Source organism: Brachyhypopomus gauderio, chromosome 6, assembly GCF_052324685.1.
Source record: "Brachyhypopomus gauderio isolate BG-103 chromosome 6, BGAUD_0.2, whole genome shotgun sequence".
Classification (NCBI taxonomy): domain Eukaryota; kingdom Metazoa; phylum Chordata; class Actinopteri; order Gymnotiformes; family Hypopomidae; genus Brachyhypopomus; species Brachyhypopomus gauderio.
Genome location: NC_135216.1, coordinates 25,824,792 through 25,846,177, shown reverse-complemented (window position 1 = coordinate 25,846,177; position 21,386 = coordinate 25,824,792). Strand labels below are relative to the sequence as shown.

The 21,386-nt window shown below is 41.0% G+C and overlaps 1 protein-coding gene across 4 annotated transcripts in view; it reads left to right on the top strand.

The window, feature by feature from the left end:
- adgre5a (adhesion G protein-coupled receptor E5a) overlaps positions 1-21,386 on the top strand; it is a 64,354-nt gene that overhangs the window by 29,859 nt on the left and 13,109 nt on the right. The window contains exon 1 of one of the 4 annotated variants that reach the window (XM_077010035.1): positions 20,393-20,697. The exons of the other annotated variants lie outside the window; for them this stretch is intronic. Coding sequence (XP_076866150.1) covers positions 20,670-20,697 — 28 coding nt within the window. The 5' untranslated portion in view covers positions 20,393-20,669. Of the gene's footprint in view, positions 1-20,392; positions 20,698-21,386 lie in introns of those variants that run through there. 4 annotated transcript variants of the gene reach the window in all.

The following is a 21,386-nucleotide window of genomic DNA, read 5'->3' as shown; positions in this document are numbered from 1 at the left end:
GTGGAAAAATAAACAAGATGTTGAAGTTTATGATTATGGTAATTGATTCATTAATCATTTAAAACTTAAATTAATATTTCTCATGTTAAATACTGAAATGCAATTAAAATGCGATTAATATTATTATTATTATTATTAATATCGAATAATTAATTACAAAGCTTCTGATTAATTCGATTATTTTTTAAATCGTGTCCCACCCCTATAATAAACACATTTTATGAACTTATTCATTTTGTTTGGATGTGCCATTGCCACAGAGGACGTGCTGATGCCAACTCCTATCTGAGGCTCACCGTCTGCACAGAAGGGACTGTGACTACTTGACCTGGAATTAGAACTACAACTATAACTATAGAACTACATTTGGATTATAAATACAGACTTCTGCTAACGGGCCGCCCAATGGAGGATGGGTTCCCTTTTGAGTCTTGGTCCTCCCAAGGTTTCTTCCTAATCCCCACCATCATAGGGAGTTTTTCCTCGCTACTGTCGTCTCTGTCACTCATTAGTGATCTGGAGCCATACAATTGTAAAGCTGCTTTGTGATGTGTTGTAAAAAGCGCTATATAAATAAATTTGACTTGACTTGACCATGTTACAATCATTATGATATAATATATCTATATAATTTTTTTAAGCATAAAGCATATTATAAAGCATATAAAGTGCCTCTCCAAAAGGAATTATGTCGCTAGCCTAACAGAGACTAGCGCTAACAGCTAACAACAACCCCGAAAAACTAATCAGAGATGGATGAATGAATGTAACGAGAGAGAAGGCATTTCTATCAAAAAAGTGAAGACGTCGTGTAAAATATAAGGGGTCCTGGACCTTGATTGGGTCCTTGGTTTAATACACTATTAAATAGCAATACTATTATTAATAGTAATACTATTAAATAGTAGTAATAATAATAACTTAAATAATATAATTATAATATAGAAGAAATACATTTGTTTTGCATTTTTATTGTAGGTAGATCATTTTGACTAGGTCATCTTATAAGTAGCTCGCAAGCTGAAAAGGTGTGGGCACCCCTGGTCTAAACAAACTACCAAACGTAAAGGTGGCACTGAAAAGCTGAGAGAGAAAAAAGAAAAGCTGTAGAGGTTTTACTCACTGAGTGAACAATGTAGGTTTCAGTAGCTTTCCAGTTGTTTTTCCCCTGTATTTTGTCAGGGTCAAGTTGTTAAGTTTGTTAGTTATTTTGATATATTCTGATTTGTAATCATATTATTGCTGGAAGTAATATTGTCCATATGACAATAAAAGCTGACATATACACTACGTGCCATGTATAGTGTACATACACACATACAGTACATTATATATATATCAATGAGCGTGTTCATTAGTTTCACCTGTGCCTTGTCTCGTGATCACGAGGGTATGTGCGTTTGCGCAATGTCTCGTGCTCGTCTTTGTCTGAAGATCGTGTCTGTGAGTGTTTATGTAGAGTGTGTGTGCTATACGCGCCACACTGTGTTCTTTGTTCCTCACAAATAAAGTCTTTATGTTGAGATACCCGCTCATCATGCCTGCCTCCTCCCACCATAACAGTAACAAAATGATTTCACATTGGGATTAGAGGGCAAACGGTACGATTTTACTTGATGTGTATGTTACCTGCCCTTAGCAAAAAGTAGTATACTTAAAGTTCATTTTATTAAGTATACTTCAGTATAGGGCTGAACGATTAATTGCATTTGCGATAATTTCGCGATTTTTTAAAACGCGATTGTCTAATCGCACAGGCTGCGATTTAAACTGGTCACGTGACTTGGGAGCGAGCCGAGCCGAGGACGAACGGAGCAAACCCGAGCAGGAGGCAGGGAGGTGGAGAAGTGAAGTTAACACAGCGCACTTTAACTTGTTGCACAATGGCTTCAGGCTCGACAGAAGCTGACACTACTGAAAGTCTAATTACCAAAGAGGGGCAGCACATCAGTTGTGTAAAATTACTTTGGCTTTTAAAAGATGCTGCTCATCGTCAGGTACTGTGTAAAACGTGCCTTGCTACTGTCGCTACTACGCAAGGAAACACTACAAACCTTCTTCAGCATAAAAAAAACACCACAAAGCCTCATATTTGTAAGACTAAAATGCCAACAACCAGTGCTGCATCTTCAAATCTTCAAGTGTTTCTCTGCGCTTATACAGCTTTAGTATGCGGTGAGCAGCGAAATACCGTAAAATCACGCATATAGGCGCAATAAGATTTAAAGCGCGGATGAATCGCGAAAGCGCGGATAGCTTGACCGCGGTCCAGCAGACAGGGTTCACTGACCGAACCGTTTGAAAGTGTAACTCCTTATGGATATAATTGGAAGCGGCACGCTGAAATAACTCGGGCAGTAACGGAGTTCATAGTGAAAGACATGATGTCCGTTAATGTAGTAAACAATCCCGGCTTCATGGCTTTGTTAAAGACACTGGATATGCGCTACCAAATGCCCTCACGCACATATTTTAGCCAAGTTGCTATACCTCATGGGTTAAAGTTCTCCGTCACTACGACGTATTTCCGTCATTTGATTTTTTGGGGGAAAAAATCCGTCAAATCATAATAAACAACACACGCGCGTGCTATCTGTTTTGTGGCCGAAATATGATTCTCACTGGCGCTCATTAGCGCTGGATGGATGACGGCGGTGTCATTTGATTGACTTGCGGTTCATTCCGCCTTCAGATTTGCGGACATTACGTAGAAAGGTTTTTTACCCCCCTCCTGCCTAGCGTGACCGTAGCGCGCGACTCCGTACACCTGCGCGAACGGCGGAGGCTACTTGCTGCGTCACATTCTTTTTGCAGTGTTGTCCGAAACGATATGTGGTAGTATAAATAAACACCCCTCAAAAACAGGGGAATGAACATTTACCTGACCAATTGTTGCATTAGTGCTAGAATTTATGCTAAAGTACTTTAAAATGCTTGAAAATGTAACTACTTCGTTTCACAACAAATAGCTATCTGACTGAACAATTCTCTTGTATTACGTTAACAAATACGAGCCTCTTGTAATTCCAGGACGAAACATGAGAGAACGTGAAGACGTTAAGATTGGGCGTTTTGAAAATAAACAACCATTAAATAATTTGATAAAAAGCGAATTATTTCGAATCATTTCGAGTATATGTATAAATATTTAACTTAATTAAATTTAACGTTGAAAACGTGTTGAAATGGACCTTGAAGGTGACGTACAAGTGCTTTAATTCCACCTTGTAAAGGTGTATGAACCCGGCAAACATGACTTAGTTCACTGCGCTGAAGCGCTGCGCGCGCGAAGTTAGTTACTAAATTCGAGAGGTGCACGACTGCGAGGCTCTCGCGCACGGGTGGAGCCAGCTCGATTACGTCATTTTCGGCGTGCGGACCCTCGCGCTGCTCACGCCACTCGTGCTGCGTCATGCAGCCCCGTCGACAGGGGGGGACAACCGGGTCTGTTGTCCCGGGCCCCAGGGCCAGGGGGGCCCATCAAAGAGCCCAGCTATTTATTTTTTATTTAAAGTCTATAATTTTAAATAATCTTGAAATCTTTCATTAATATAAAATTTTGTACTCAAAATAAGCTCAATGGCTAAAATATATGCTTTTTTTTACCTATCTGCATATTTTCCATTAAGTGCATATACCCCCGCCTCCCACTGAAAAATGGTTTGATCCAGCATCGACCGTAACCAGCTGGTACCCGCCCAACAGCGGGAAATACAGTGGAGGATAGTTAAAGTAAACAGAAATCTGGAGGCAGAAAAGAAAGAAAAAACATTTACCTGACGAATTTTAATGTATTTTAATGCATTGTGTTCCAGGTTTGAAAAGTGCTGGAATTTAGGCTAAAGTACTACTTCGTTTCACAACAAATGTAATTCCAGGATGAAACATGAGAGAATGTGAAGACGTTAATATTGGGCGTTTTGAAAAATAAACATCCATTAAATAATGTAAATAAAAAGCGAATTATTTCGAGTATATGTATAAATATTTAACTTAATTAAGTTTAGCGTTCAGGGAAATATTGAAATGGACCTTTAAAGTGACGTACAAGTGCTTTAATTCCACCTTGTAAAGGTGTATGAACCCTGCAAACGTGACTTTGTTCATTGCGCTGAGGCGCGGCTGCGCGCGAAGTTACAAAATTCGAGAGGTGCACGACCTCGCGAATCGACAGCGCGCGAGACCCTCGCGCACGTTCGGTGCCATTGCGATTACGTAATTTTCGCAGCGCGGACCCTCGCGCCGCTCGCCACACGTCAAGTATAAACCAGTCAGCTGTCAGAAACAGCTTTGATCTGTGGCTATATTATATACTATATGACCTAACACAAGGATTGTCTGCTACAGAGAAAATTCAAATGACGTAAGCGGGGGGGGGGGGGGGGGGGGGGGGGGCGCACACGAAACTTTATTGTCCCGGGCCTCAGCAAGACTGTCAACGGGCCTGGCGTCATGTATAAAGGATTAAACCAGGCTTAACATGGATGTTGTGTTGTTCTGTTTGTATTTAAAAGCTCTATCCAGTGGTGTGATTTAATTTGCCATTTTTGGACATTACATTTTTTTGTAACATACCTACTTAAAGCAGGTAATCTTACGGCTTATGTTTTTGCGATAGTGAATCTGATAAAAACAAGAGAGCTTCATACCTTTTAAAACTCACCAGGATTCACTAAATTTGACTTGATCTTTAAATAATTTTCTGGAAGAGGACCCCCAGATAACTCCCATTAAATACACATTTAATACATTTATTGCTCAGGTGTTCATTCTCTCTTCTGTCCTTACACAGGCTGTTTAGATAAATATACTTTATAAATGTGTTTATTGTGTAGAATTAGGCAAAAGAGGCCGTGTCCCAACTACACCACATTTTCAGTAATTGCTGGCATTGTATTTTGCCAGGAAAAATTTTCAGTCGAATGAAAATTTCTTGCTTTAACCCATGCTATACCTGCAGGGTTGCCAACTCTCACGCATTGAGCGTCTTAGACTAAAAAGTTAGTAGTTCGCTCTGGCGCCAACCACAGGCGATCGATCGATCTCGATATAATAATAATACTTAAATTTAGTCCATTTTTTGCACACCCCCCCCCCCCCCCCCGCCAACCCTGTATCTGAGCTGTATAAAAAATGCCGAAACAGTTTCCTGAAGTGGAACAATGGAAAAAAATCGCGATTTTAAATCGCTATCGCAATTTATAGATAAAAAATTGCAATTAGATTATTTTCCAAAATCGTTCAGCCCTACTTCAGTATAAGTATAAGTATAGCAAGTATACTACAGACCATATACTTTAAGTGTACTAGAAAGTATACCAATTTTATACTTTTTTGGACTAAATTGGAACGTTTCTAGTTTATAAAAGTATACTTTAAAGTTCATTTTAAGTTTTCAAAAGTACACTTTATAGTATAAAACTAGTATACTCATCTATATGCTATCAATGTACTTGGTATATCCTTCTTGTATGCTTAAAGTATACCACAAGTACACTTATCAATATACTGCCAATGTACTAGTTATACTTCGAGTCTATTTTTATTATATACTTTAAGTATTAAAAAATATATATAAACATAATGGTCTCTCCAAGATCAGGGGGGTATTCCAAGAAGCGGGGTTAACAAACTCTAAACTTAACCCTGAACTCGGAGTTGTCTTACCCCAATCTGACATACTCAGAGTTTTTGGTTCCAAAACGGCGGATCGGAGTTAAAGTAATCAGGGTCGCTCAACTCTGAGTAGGCTGACCCAGACAGAAGCATGTTCACGCATAACTATGAAAGGCATTCTTAATGGAACGCAGATAAATAGGATTTATCATGGACTTAAGCACGAAAATCAGCCGAACATTGTATTTCACACCACTGTAGCTTGAAGTATTAATGACTGCATATGCAGAATATTTAGATATTATTAAACGTAAATGTAATACTGCGGTAGCTGCTAGAGAAAGGCAGTCAGCATGTCAAAAAATTGCCAACAGAGTTAATGCGTGAGTGAAAATGATATTATCATGTATTGAGTTTTAAAATATTTTTTTATTGAACACTTACTAATTCCAGGTCTAATCTGAGTGGTGTGAAACACACATGGCATCAGATAAAAATGAAGTATAAGAATATTGTACAAAGTGGTATGGCTGTACATAACTATATCTTATTCTTAAAATATATTATAAAATATATTTATTTACAGGAAAAATGAAATAATGAAACATAACAGTGAATTTGACTGTAATGTATATTAAAAGGTTACAGGGTGGATGGTGGGGTGGGTGGTGGTGCATGATTTAATGTGGAAAGCAGTGATTGCAGATGGAGTCTCTGACAACTCCACCATCTCTGTTGTCACCCACATGCATGTAAGGTTCCTCGTCTGTGGGCATGTCAGAGATGGTAGGCTGTCGCTCTTCCTGGATGGTTGCAATGTTGTGTAATACCACATATGCCATTATTATGTGGCACGCCCTATCAGGGGTTACTCTGAGCCCCTTCAGGCACTGGAACCTGGCCTCGAGGATTCCTAGGGTCATTTAAATTCTTGCCCTGGTTTTGCTGTGGGCCTGATTGTAGCGGGACTGTGGTCCAGGTGCAGGATCTGAATAGGGAGTCATAAGGTAGGCCTATAGGACAGGCAGGGATACCCTCTGTCTCCATGAAGGAGGCCGTCATGTCCTATAATCACAATTAGAGTTTGCAATGATTTAACTATTACACTGCATGTGAACAACTAGCAAAACTACCGCAGGCCTACTCTGTTCAGATTTGTTGTACAGTGTGGAATCATATACGGATCCTGGCCATCTGGCTTCAACATTTGTGATGAGGTGGGAAGCATCACATATGATCTTGATGGGAAGAATGATCAGTTACAATAGCTACGTTATTTTTGTTATCATTAAAGATAAGTACATTATTCATTAAGGATTATAAAGGTTAGTACCTGTACATTAATGCTATGGATGAATTTTCATGTTCTAATGGTGCAGGAATAGGTAGCATATGTAGGTTCCATCAATACAGCCAATCACTCTAGGAAATCCTTAAAATGTAAATGGAATGAAGTTCGTTATATATTGCCTCTCCTTTGCTTAATTTCTTTATTGTCCGTGTGAATTAAAGACAAACCAATGATGCTGTGGAATTCCTCTTTGATCTCCATAACTGGCTTAAGCCCAGGAAACACCACAAAACCGGGCACTAGTCATTTTAATGCCGGACATAGATTTCGGACAGACCGACATACAGTAGCTTTGCTGACAGATTCCGCATCTCCTACACTATAAAGAAAACATCCACTAGCAAAAAACGAAGACCGATATATAACAATCTGGAGAGAATTTAGGGCTGATCCGCGATGTGTAATATTTGAAATGTTATTATAATAATAAAGTTATTGATGTAAGTAATGGATTGTGCTGAAAACGATAACATTCATTAAAAAAATTATCCGAAAATGATAGTAGGCCTATGTCTATTCGGGTTTTATAAGGAGTTCCCGACGAAGAACTCAGCGAATAAACTGAGGTTCAATATCCACATGATCTTCGAGGAAAGGCCACGTCATGATGACGTGTTTGTAACTCTGGGTCAGGTCCAAGTTAACCTGCCAGCGAGCAGGTTAGCTTCAGAGCACAAGTTGTTATAGTAACTGACTCCGGTTCTCTCTAAGCTCGGTTTCTGGAACGGAAAACCTCGAGTTTCCGTGAACTCTGAGTTAACTTACCCGGGTTTTCTCGCTTAACCCGCTTCTTGGAACACCCCCCAGGTCCTTGTTTGTAAAAAGTGGTAATGTGACACTGGGGTGCGAGATAAGGACGATGCAGGAAGTCCTATCTTGCGGTACAAACAGCACTTTATTTAACACATGAAAAGCAAATACAGCGCTCATGAAACACTTATTCATGTAAACATGATCGACTCTGACAAAGACGAGCACGGGACACTGCGCAAACGCACATTAAATAGACAAACCACTTAAGCCCCGAGTGATCACTAGACGAGCCACAGGTGAGACCAATTAACACACTCCGACACAACCACACCCACGAAGATCCACAGTCAACTAGACATAGACAACATAAACACACGCCCAAAGGGGAGGGGTCAGGGGCTGTAGCGTGACAGGTAAAGCAAAACTTGGGCATATGCTTGTAAAAACATAAACATAACATTTTAAACTCCAGCATTCCATTCCATTTTAAATTCCAGCATACTATTAATATATAAATTAAAAGTTAAGCATGAGTCAATGACTTGACCTTTATTATGCACTTGGAGCAGGATATAGTAAGTATTAGTACTTTGTGGCAGAAAGATGTAAAAAGTATACTAAAGTATAAGTATTAATGTACTTAGTCTTAGACTTCTGTTTATACTTTTCAGTATAAGCCAAGTATACTTCACTATACTATTCTTAAGTATCTAAAATATAGTTTATAAAAAGTCACCTTCAAGTATACTTCCTCAGTTTTAGTAAAAAATAAGTATACTCATAGTTCACTTGAATAAACTTCTTTTTGCTAAGGGTGGCTGGTGGGGCACGGGAGAAGAAGTCTATCTGTGAGCGTGTGTGCTGTGCTGAAGACGCTTCCTTCCACTCGCTGAACTGAACTGCTGCTGCAGTGCATCTGGTGTTAAAGGAAGAGAGAGGTCGGGTGTGTGTGAGGTGGTGGCTCATTTCAGGGCATTGTTTTTAATCACTCAGGTTTTCAAAAGATCATTTCAAACCGACCTCAGTAAAATGTTAATAATAATAATAATAAAAAAACAAAAACATGAAGTTTCAAAAGGGCACTTTCGTTGATAAAGGGCAGAGTTGGTGGTGCTTTAGCACGCCTCTCACTATCACCATAATCTGCAGGTCAAGCAGTAAGTGAGAATCTTGGTGAAGATACTGTGTATATATAAAAAATACAAAATTACATTGTTTTCTGATCCCAGTTCAGTCACCATGGAGTCATTTTTAGCTTATTGTTTTAATTCACACAGATATCTGAAACACTGGGATAGAACTTGTTGGTTTAGCCAGACATTTTAACACACCTCATCTCCTGTCAACAGCGGTCATTTCTCTGTTCATGTTTCCTCTTTCTAATGTTCTGTAACACTTTCCCCAGCGCACAAGAAAAAATAACTGTTACCATCACCCCACTAGCATGTGCCCCCCACCACACACTTAAATTAAGAGTTTACATACTTGCTGTGTTTCAGTGTTTTGTTTCTTTAAACTCCATGTAATGTCCATCAGTACGTCCAAACTTAATGTTTTCACCAACAGCGAAAAGTCTCTCGTGTGTCTCATGTCCTTGACCAAATGGAGGTCTTCTAAGCAGGCCCGTTGACAGTCTTGCTGGGGCCCGGCAATTCATTGGAATTTCCTCTGTAGCAGACACTCCTTGAGTTAGGTCATATAGTATATAATATAGCCACACATCAAAGCTGTTTCTGACAGCTGACTGGTTTATACTTGCGTCGCGAGCGTTCGTAAAAAAATGACGTAATCGCTGTGGCTCCGCCCGTGCGCGAGGGCCTCACGCGCTGTTGATGCGAGGTCGTGCACCTCTCGACTTTTGTTGCGCGCGCCGCGCTTCAGCGCAGTGAACAGTCATGTTTGCAGGGTTCATACACCTTTATAAGGTGGAATTCAAGCACTTGTATGTCACTTTAAAGGTCCATTTCAATATTTTCCAGCACGTTAAACTTAAATAAGTTAAATATTTATACATACACTCGAAATGATTCGAAATAATTCGCTTTTAATCACATTATTTAATGGTTATATATTTTCAAAATGCCCAATCTTAACATCTTCACGTTCTCTCATGTTTCGTCCTGCAATTACAAGAGGCTCGTATTTGTTAACGTAATACAAGAGAACGATTCAGACAGATAATTGTTGTGAAACGAAGTAGTTACAATTTCAAGCATTTTCAAGTACTTTAGCCTAAATTCCAGCACTTTTCAAACCTGGAACACAATGCAACTTTAAAATTCGTCAGGTAAATGTTTTTCCTTTCTTTTCTGCGCTCCAGATTTCTGTATTTACTTTAACTATCCACCACTGTATTTCCCGCTGTTGGGCCAGTACCAGCCGGTTACGCTGGATCAATCCATTTTTCAGTGGGAGGCGGGGGTGTATGCACTTAATAGAAAATATGCAGATAGGTAAAAAACATATATATTTAGCCATTGAGCTTATTTTGAGTACAGAATTGTCTATTAATGAAAGATTTCAAGATTATTTAAAAATTATAGACTTTAAATAAAAAATAAATTGCTGGGCTCTTTGATGGGCCCCCCTGGCCCTGGGGCCTGGGAAATCAGACCCGGTTGTCCCCCCCTGTCGACGGGGCTGCTTCTAAGAGTCAGTCCATTGATTTAGCAAAAATGGAGTTACTTTTGTATCACAGGTTATCAGCATAACAACCGTTTACCAATCACAATGACAATCTTGCTACATGTCCTGCTCCATATTCCTGCTGTTTGCAGACAGGGCCATTTTGATTATTGATCTGGCTAAACCTGGACCAGCTGAAAGCCCCTCGTGAACAAACACATTTAACTTCTGAATGACATGGCTGTAAAGACCAGCAGGTGTTCTCAATCACTTTGTGCATTTTGCTGAACTGAATTTCTCAAAATGAATTGTTCCATCTCCACATCATCTGGCCACTTGTGCCTATCATGAAAGCAATTTATAAGCAAATTATTTTGCACAACTATCTCCTGTTTCTTACATTACCAAATCCTTTTTGTCGTTTCCAAATATAGTATACATGTTCTCTGATGAATAGCCCCCCAAAACATATCAGCATTACCTCATTGCACCACATTCAAAAGTGCTGAACCAGTTGCCATAACCTATAAAGCATGTTTTATACATCTCTATTAGACTTTTAGTAAATATCTCCTGAACTGATGATTGGTGAATCATAACTTTCACAGAAGAAGGGGAGAGTCTGAATCTTTAGATTAAAGAGATACCAGTTCTCTAAAATAGCTCAGAGGTGCATCGCTGACTACCATGATTGTAGCATGTGAGGACATCACAGTAGAAGCTTGCAGAGGCTGGAAAAGTCACTCTGAAATATTCTGTCCACAATGCATTGCATGAGAAGATATCTGTGTGATGTGGATCAGAACCAGTGGCCCAACAGACAGGCACGTTGGGAGGTGGATTAAGATTATTTTACACAAGCGTTACTTGTATAGTTCTGCCTGTTTCCTGGTATGTTGGGCAAGGCAGGACACAGAACTGAGTGCAGGCCAGAGGTGTCAATTCCAGGTTCAGAAAGTAAAAGTCCTCACCAGGATTTTGCTCAGGCTTCCTGGATTGTGTTGATTCCCCTAATTTTACCTGGATTGCACTAATTAGAAAATCTAGCAAGCTTGAGCAAAATCCTGGTGAGGACTTTTACTTTCTGAACCTGGAATTGACACCTCTGGTGCAGGCAACACTAACATTTATTGCAAATAATACGGAAATCACACACCTGGTAGCAGGAAGCTAGACGACACGTACACTTAAACAGAAGATAACAAACATAAATACAACATAAGCTAGACACATGTGCAACACATAATGTTCACAAGACAAGAGACATGTGGACACTCTGGTATCAGCCCCTCTCGGGCGGTCTTTTTTTTTTCCTATGTGCTATTGAGTGTTATGACATTTTCAGTATTGCAATGACATGGTCTATCAATGAAGTAAAGTTTACTGTACAAACTGTAAAAAGCATGAATGTGAATCCAGTCCAGTCTCTGTCAATCTCCCACACAGTAATGTGAAACTTTCTACTATTGAAAATGACGTGTGCAGCCGTTTCTGAATTGTGAGCAAGTAAGTTACAGGCTTTTGCTGGTAATCTACTGTGTGGTGTAGGCAGTTTTCACCTACTGAACAGCAACACCTTCTGAAAGAACATTCTGTCTCCAAGTCTGTGTGACTCGTAAAAGTTATTTTCCTTCCTCTTCTGTGTTCGTGCAGGTGGACCTTTGATTTTTGGTCAAGGCAACACACGAACCCACAACTTGCAACAATAACAAACACCACAGGCGACCACACAGAGTCGTTACAACAAATATTAAGCTGTGGACACTGCGTTTTCTCAGGACCGGTTCACCATGAGACGCATGTTTATACTGTATCTGTGTGAGTCACTACAATTTTGGCTCCATATTTTCTATTCTGTAGTCACTAGGCCAAATTATAATAAGACCGACAGTCAGTGGACACAATACTGCCATTTCTCTTCTTTCTCAGAAAAACTGAGAAAAACTATACTCAACACTGCTATAAAACTATACTCAACACTGCTAAACATATACTCCACACTGCTATATCAGAAAGGGCAGAAGAAAATGGCTCAGTATTCTGAACAGCAGAGGTCCTCTGGGTAACACTCCAGTTCTCTTGTATTCTCTATTACATATGTGTTTCTCCATCGACATCACAGCACTCACAGCTGTTAATCTGTCTGTTATTCTGTTTCTGTGGCACATTTGTAATGAAAGCAATGCAGTGTACACACACAGTGATCACGAGGGGGCTGTGGTGCACACACACACACACACACACACACGCACAAGTGATCACTAGGGGGCTGTGGTGCACACATGCCCAGAACAGTGGGCAGCCCTCACCCAGCACCCAGGGAGCAGTTGGGGTTAGCCTCAGGCCTGGGAATCAAACCCACAACCCTCCGGTCACAAGACCAGTTCCCTAACCACCAGACTGCCCCAATGTGTACTGCATAAAACTGTAAAAAAAACTGTGCTGTATATATGTCCCCCACAGGTCTTTTAAAACTAAATGTATGTACAGTATATATCCCCCCCACATCTGTTAAAAATAACTGTATGTACAGTGTCAGGGTAAGGTGTGAAGTATTAGTTTTCTCCGCCACAAATGCGACTGTGCAGTACTTCACTGCCACAGACATGAATGAGAGTGAGGCAGCGCTGTGATTGGTTAAATGCATGCGATTGCTCTAAAAGGTTTACTTTTCCTGAGAAGCCCGGATGTTTCATCGCAGGTCTGAATCCGTATTTCTGAGTTTTGAATCAAAGCGATTTGAATTTAAGGATCTGAATTTTAAAAATGTGAAAAATGCAAGTTGTATCTTGAAATGTATTTTTTTCCAACAGCAAATTTCACCTGCTTGCAAGTTCAAAACATAAAAAATCATTGTTAAAATTTATGAATTTTTTTAATGCTGGTTCCCGGCGAAACAATGCGGGCAGCGGGGGCAGCCACCTCACAAGCTGCGGCCTCGGTGGTTTATACTTTCGTGAGTGACTGTAGCGCACGACTCTGCACACCTCATGTGAACCCCCGCAAATGGCGGAAGCGTTTATACAGGTACTTAAAATGCGTCACATTCTTTGCAGTGTTCTCCGTAACGATATGTGGTAGTATAAAGAAACACCCCTCAAAAACAGGGGAAGGAACATTAATGACAAATTTTAATGTTGCTTTGTGCTCCAGGTTTGAAAAGTGCTGGAATTTAGGCTAAAGTACTTGAAAATACTTGAAAGTGTAACTACTTCGTTTCACAACAAATAGCTATCTGACTGAACAGTTCTTTTGTATTACGTTAACAAATACGAGCCTCTTGTAATTCCAGGACGAAACATGAGAGAACGTGAAGACGTTAAGATTGGGCGTTTTGAAAATAAACAATCATTAAATAATGTGATAAAAAAGCGAATCATTTCGAACTATATTTCGAAATCATTTCGACTATATGTATAAATATTTAACTTAATTAAGTTTAACGTGCTGGGAAATATTGTATATTTAATGCAATAGTGCACTTTATCAGTGTCACTCATTAAAATCTGATTAGAAAGAAAGCTTTGTAGCCCCCCCCCCCCCCCCCCCCCCCTTTGGATGGAATATCGTGATAAAAAATCGAAATCGTGATTTTATGCAAAAAAAATCATGCAAAAATTTTTTTCACATATCGCCCACCCCTAGTGTCTATATACTATAATCATGGTAATCTGTCAATAAACCTCTGCTAGGCGGCACTTTTTAGCGCACATGGAACACTTCATTATAAAAAAAATTACAAGCACATGTTGAATGAAATTTGACTTTTATTTGTCACATTCTCTAAACGTGAGTTTTCAATGGAGAAAAAGTCACGCATCCAACTGATATAATTCATATCCAATATACAGTCATGTCCTTCAGGTAACTTCTGTTTACCCTCCACTGTCTGCAGGCCTTGTTGCATATATTTTGCAATTAGTAAATCAATATAGTCCTACAATTAAGAAAGTAAAACACCGTAAAGTAGGAGAAGGAGTTATAGGCTACTGAGTGTTGTCATTACATGAATGCAGATGGGCATTTTTCACAGGTAATGGGGAACTTCCCATTTCTTCTTTCACAAATGAATGTAATTTATGTTGCCTAACAAAACCTATACAACAGAAGACGTTCAGCTTAACACATAGATTTGCAAACTCTACCTTAATTATTTGTATGTGGTCGTCCTCACGTTATCTATCATTGATTTGGGCTAGTGCGACTAGTTTATCAGGTGACCAGTCGGCTAAAAATGCTTAGTAGTTTAGTGCTGTATGAGACATTTTACAACACAAGAAAATGATTTCACGTTGGGCTTAGAGGGCAAACAGTACGATTTTACTTGATGTGTATGTGACCTGGCTGGTGGGGCACGGGAGAAGAAGTCTATCTGACCGTGTGTGCTGTACTGAAGACGCTTCCATCCACTCGCTGAACTGAACTGCTGCTGCAGCGCATCTGGTGTTAAAGGAAGAGAGAGGTCGGGTGTGTGTGAGGTGGTGGCTCATTTTAGGGCATTGTTTTTAATCACTCAGGTTTTCAAAAGATCATTTCAAACTGACCTCAGTAAAATGATAATAAAAAAAAAAAAAAAAAAAAACGAAGTTTCAAAAGGGCACTTTCGTTGATAAAGGGCAGAGGTGGTGCCACCTGATGTCTATGTGTGCACGCCACTGCTTGCGCTACATAACGTCTTTTTAAATAAGGATGTGAGTGTTTGCTAGTGTGTTTATGCTGATTTACCTGTAACCAATTTGTAAAGACAATGCGTAAAAGGGTATGTATGGTGCTGCAGCGCCCCCTAGTGAATGGTAGATTATATGCATGTCCACAAACATAAATGTTAAAAATCCCATTTTCTAATTGAAAATAATCATATATGTACAAAACAGGCATTTTATGTCTGTAGAGGGCTAAATCTCAGAGAAGGGACATCCCTTCTCAGCCATGTTTTAATGACATTTTCTTAAAACGTTATATAAAACTGTGAAAGATAAAGGGAAAGTTGACAGAGCTGAAAGGGAAAAGCTGCTTATGATAGAAAACTGAAACTTCAGAGTGTGAACAAGTGTCTAATATCACACCTCATCTCACACACTTTAGGCGTGAAACATGATGTCACCCCTGAGGGCCAGGAGAGAGAGCGCTTCTGTCTTGGCTAAACAGCTTCAGCACACCAACCCAAGTTAGTGAAGAGCTTCTGCAAGATGAGAGAGCCACCACTGAGGTTCGCTTCACTGAACGATCTGGTTCAGACCCCCCCCCCCCTACTGTGGGAGGTTTTCTTTTTTATGGTAGTTATGTTTTGTTTTTACCATCTTCTGTTCACATTCGTGAAATATGTTTTCTCTATTGTAATTCAACCATTTGGTAGAAAGGGACACATTTTATTTCTGGTGAATCAACATCAGCTGTCTAGACTACATGGGGCCCCATTTGCTATCTATCCATCACACCTCCTTTTATCGTCGGGTCATTCTACAGAACAGAACAGAGAAAACTACTGCATATGCTCTCTCATTGTTGGTGTTCTCTCTGATGGAGAATTGTACCTGCTAATAAACTATAGTTCTTCATTAATCTTTGTCGTCAAGTGTTTACTGCAAAGTTCCCAAGGTAACCATGTTGCAACAGTGTTAATGCTGATTGGATTGTGTAGGTTTTGTGGTGTCAGCAACAGGAGGAAGTGGTTATGGTGAAAGATGTTGCTAAATTTAAACCGTATAAAGACTGAAGTGAGAAGAGTGAGAGGGACAGAACCCCATGACATGGCAGCCAGTGTCTTTTACTGACAGGATGTTGAAGAGAAGATAACCGTGAATATGACTGTGGTCTACCAGTTTATGATCTGTGGGATCTCAGCCAACACATCAATAAAATACATCTGAACCTTCTGAAAGCAGCAAAACCAAAATAAAACCTGCACGCAGTGTAGATGGTGTGAAAGGGCGCAATACGGAGAGGAAACGCGGGGAGACAAAATGTTCTCTAGACTCTAGTCCCCTCTGTATGGGCTGATATGGTCTCCAAATACAGATGCAATACACTCCATTACACCTTTAATCAGTATAAGGAAAGTCAGAGTCTTGAACTAGTTAGATCAGGGGTGGCCAACCCGTCAGAGACCAAGAGCCACTTTTTTTTTACTGTGTTACAGCAAAGAGCCACATCATACACATGGGCACGCTTAAAAATCACCCATCCCTTCCTCTCTCATACACACACACGCACACTGAGAGACCTCTGCTCAGATTTATTGTAAAAGTCACACACAAACAGTGTGGGGGCAGGGTGGTTAGGGAACTGGTCTTGTGACCAGAGGGTCCAGGGTTTGATTCCCAGGCCTGAGGCCATTACTGAGGTGCCCTTGAGCAAGGCATGGTTCTGGCACTGGTGTTGAGGGTTCGGATGAGGTTCCCCACCAGGTGAGCACCAAAGAATTTGGTGCTCTTGACAATCTCCATGAAGGAGCTGTCGATGTTCAGTGGAGAGTGGTCAATCTGAGTTCGTCTGAAATCAGCGACCATCTCTTCAGTTTTGATCACATGCAGACAGGTTGTTGACTTTACACCAGCCTGTTAACCATCGCACCTCCTCCCTGTATGCTGAGTCCATGGTGGGAGGCAGAAGGGTCCTGATGTGCCTCGTGACAAGCTTTAGTGAGTGCTACAGGATGGTAGTCATTGAGGCAGGACACAGACGACTTCTTTGGCACCAGCATGATGGTGGTTGCCTTGAAGCACGTTGGAATGATGTTGCTGCTCAAAGAGATGCTGAAGATGTCTGTGAGAACATCCAGCCAGCTGGTCTGTGTGTCCTCTGAGCATTCTTCCAGGAATGTCGTCTAGTCTGACAGCTTCTCCTGGGTTGATTCGTCTTAAAGTTTTCTTCATGTCAGCTGTCATGAGATTAAGCACCTGGTCGTCGGAGGGTGAGATGGTCTTCCTCACCATCGCGTCCTTCTGTGCCTCAAACAGAGTGTAGAAGTCGTTCAGCACATCTGGAAGGGAGGCACCACTGTCACAGACGGGTGGTGCGGTGTAGTCCTGTGGTGTAGTCCTGTGGTGTAGTCCTTTTGATAGTGACGGCCTGGATGCCCTGCCACATGTGCACATGCTGAGTCCATGTCCACGAAAAAGCTTTTTGAAATAATTTTCCTAACCACAAACTGTTTCCATGTTACCAAATATGTCGTACATATTTCCAACACCAAGGAAAATGGAACAATTATATGGAAGCAACTCTGTGGAGATCAGCAGATAAAGCAATAAATTAGTATCTTTCTGAAGATTTATGTTTAAAAAACATAAAATAGTATTGTTTTCTTATGATGATCCCATGTAGTAATTCTGTTCAGTCATCTGGAGTTAATTCTAGTTTATATAAATGATTGACAATTTTTAGCTTCCTATTTTATGACTTTTCCTAACTTAATAGAGACACTGGGTAAACATAAAATCAACATGTTGTTATTGTCCTGTACACGTACGCATCAGTGTTATTTGGGATCAATTTGACTCCAGACTAGGGATGTGGAGATTCATCGATTCACATCGGTGAATCGGTACACATGTCTGCGATGCGACTGCATCGGTAGATTCAACGTGCATCGAGTTTAATTTGCGGGCGAATTCACGATGCATCGCCTTCAGTGAGGCGGTCACGCAATCTGCAAACAATGCCGTGGGGCTAAATACGTTAGTAGCACAACGAACCTGGCAACACGCATGAAAAGACGGCACGGTGTGGACATCTCTGCGGCCGCTACCCCCTCGTAACCCCCCCCCCGCTCAACAACTTACGTTCGTGAGTGTGTCGCATCGCATCACATTTGTATCGCATCGCATCGCATCGACAAGGGCTTTCAGAGTATTGCAGTTATATCGCATCGTTGGCAGTGTATCGAGATGTGTATCGAATCTAGCTTAGTGGTGACGATATACATCCCTACTCCAGACACTTTTAGCTAACTTTAAAGGCCTAACCTAACATAACCATATCTGTAGTAATACGAGAACCATTGATAGTTTACATGACATGGGGAGGGGAAAACATTACTCTCGCGAGAACTTTGACTTTTCCCATGCTGTGGGGGCGGGAAGATATTTTTCCCGCAAAAATATGTTGCTAGTTCACATAACATACGCAGATATGCTGTCAGCCTTGTCCAAGATCTAAAATCAGCATTTGAGCTTTTCATAACACCATTAATTGAAAAGGATATACTTGAGATGCCAAATTTGGAGGGGAGATGTGTATATGGAGACAGTTGGAAAGACTTGGATGTGACCCATTTGTGCTACGTTGGGTTGCTCACTTTGGCAGGAGTGTCCAGGTCAAAGGTGAAGCACCAGCAAGCCTTTAGACTACTGACACTGGAAGGCCAATATTTCCAGCCACCAAGTCTATAAACACATTCCATGTTTTCTCCCATGTCATACGCTTTGATGAGAAACAAGGCAGGGCACACAAGAGCGTGACAAACTTGTAGGACAAGTGAGTTCAGCGATTACCCTTTCCTTACAATCCAGGACCCCATGTCAATGGGGAAGAAGGTCTGGTGGTGTTTTGTGGGCGAAATGCCCACGAAACGCCAAATTGACCCCAAGCATACAAGTAGATTTGAACATAACAGGAGGGATAAAAATGTTGAACCTTGAATGGGGTCAAATTGACCCGAAAGTTAATAAGGAGTTATTGTTTTAATTCACAGATATCTGAAACACTGGGATAGAACTTGTTGGTTTAGCTAGACATTTTAGCACGCCTCATCTCCGGTCAACAGCGGTCATTTCTCTGTTTGTGTTTCCTCTTTCTAATGTCCTTAGGTTTTTTCCTCTGTGTAACACCTTCCCCAGGGCACAAGAAAAAAGACCCGTTACCATCACCCCACTAGCATGTGCCCCACCACACACTTAAATTAAGAGTTTACATACTTGCTGTATTTCAGTGTTCAGCTTTGTTTCTTTAAACTCAGTAATGTCCATGTGTCACATGACCTTGACCAATTGGAGGTCTTTTAAGGGTCAATCCATTGTTTTAGCACAAAAGAAATTACTTTTTTTAATCACACGTTGTCAGTACAACCAGTTACCAATCACCATGGCAATATATCTTGCTACACCATGTCCTCATGTCCTGCTCCATATTCTTGCTGTTTTGCGTATTCTGGCTAACCAAACCCCAAAGGGGTCCGGCTGAAAGCCCCTCATGACTGAATAAACACATTTAACTTCTGAATGACGTGACTGCAAAGAAGCGCTGTATTAAATCTGTCATCAGATGAGTCCCCTGGGTCCCTTCTCAATGGGGCCAGTATAAAATACATAGGCACACTCTTTGTTTTGATCAAGGTCCAGAGGACAATGACACAGTAGAGCAGTAAACTGCCCCTGCTCTCCAATGGCAAGTGATTTACACCACGTCCTCTATCAGAACCGTGGGCAGTTCACCGCGTCTGAAGTGAACAGCAACACCTTCTGAAAGAACATCCTGTCTCCAAGTCTGTGTGACTCGCAAAAGTTATTTCCCTTCCTCTTCTGTGTTCATGTATAGGGACTTTTGAAGAGATTAACACATTTGACTGAGATCAAGATCTGAAAGATCAAGAGAGTTTGAAATATGGTGAGATGAACATGTGATTGTTGTAATATTTGTACTCTTCTAACCTTTGAGTGACGTCACATTTCCTGCAGATTTTTTTTGTCAGGAAATGGCCTCTCACATTAGGATAGAAGTGGTTCATCTTAGGATTAAGGTGATCAGAATGACATCGAATTGATCTGCAGTGACCCACCCCTCGGAGAAGATAAGTCGGTCCAAGTCATGCAGACAAAACGTCCCCTTGACACTGCAGAGACACCCATACCTCCACTGTACGGATCAAGTGTTCAGACCTGCTACACTTTCTTGTTTGTTTCTTTCCACTTAACACGCACTCAACATGTTGAGAATATCTAACTGTCATGGAACTTTTGTGCATCGCACCCCATTTTTAGTCCTCTTAATCTCTCAGCACTGGAGAGTGTTACAAAAGTCACTCCTCCCCCTGTCTGCCTCTGACACAGAGCTCCCCCAGTGCAGGGGAGTGGCTCTGATGCACTCTTCCCCTGATCTCCCAGTCAAACTCTGCTGTTTCACCTCCGTGGGCCAGTAAGTGCAGGGCTGGAGTCTGAAGGACCCTGATGTGAGGGACCATTAGACTGTCCTTTACTGCACTAAAACCAGGTCTCCGTACCTATGACAAGGCAGAAGCAGACAGACAGTAAGACTGTTTCAGCAGGGCGCAATTTTAAACAAATATTAAGCTGTGGACACTGCGTTTTCTCAGGACTGATTCACCATGAGACGCGTGTTTCTGCTGGGTCTGGGTGAGTCACACTACAATATTGGCTCCATATTTTCTAGGCTGTAGTCAAGACCGGTGAACATTGGAGCTGTTCGTTGGAGCTGTTCTGGTCAGTTTGTAGTTGTGTTATTGTGCATGACACTAAGCTGTAGTGTGACTCCTGCTAACATCAGTGCAACATTTCATTGCTAATGTGAAAAACTGTTCTTGTTCCTGGGCAGCAAGTTAACATTCACAACAGAGTCTGGAGTTGTTGGTTAGGTGAAGATGTTCAGGAAAAGCTTAAAAGTGTAAAGCTAACAGTCATCGTGTCCCTGTCCTGTCATTTTGAAACTAAAACACTCTATAATGGAGCACTGCCAAGTTCCTCTTAGCGCCTGCAAACATTCGGGCTGCTTCACAGCTGTGTGCACAGGAAATGACAGAGGAAAATTTAACCTTTCTGTGGCATCTGTACTGTATGAGGATGCTAGATGTTTGCCTACACTAAGGTGCCATGAGTCTGGTTGATGTAGAGGGTAAAAGGTTACTGTAGTGAGCAGGCAGTTTTAGACATGGTGAGAACACAGCGTTCGCTCCGCCTCTCAATCTTTCACTTCCATAAATCAGTTGCCTTTAACATCTTTCCTTTTATTATATAGCGTTTACTCTTTCCCTTTTTCTTTCTCCCTCTCTCTATCTCTCCATCAGTCAGTCCGTCCATCTATATGT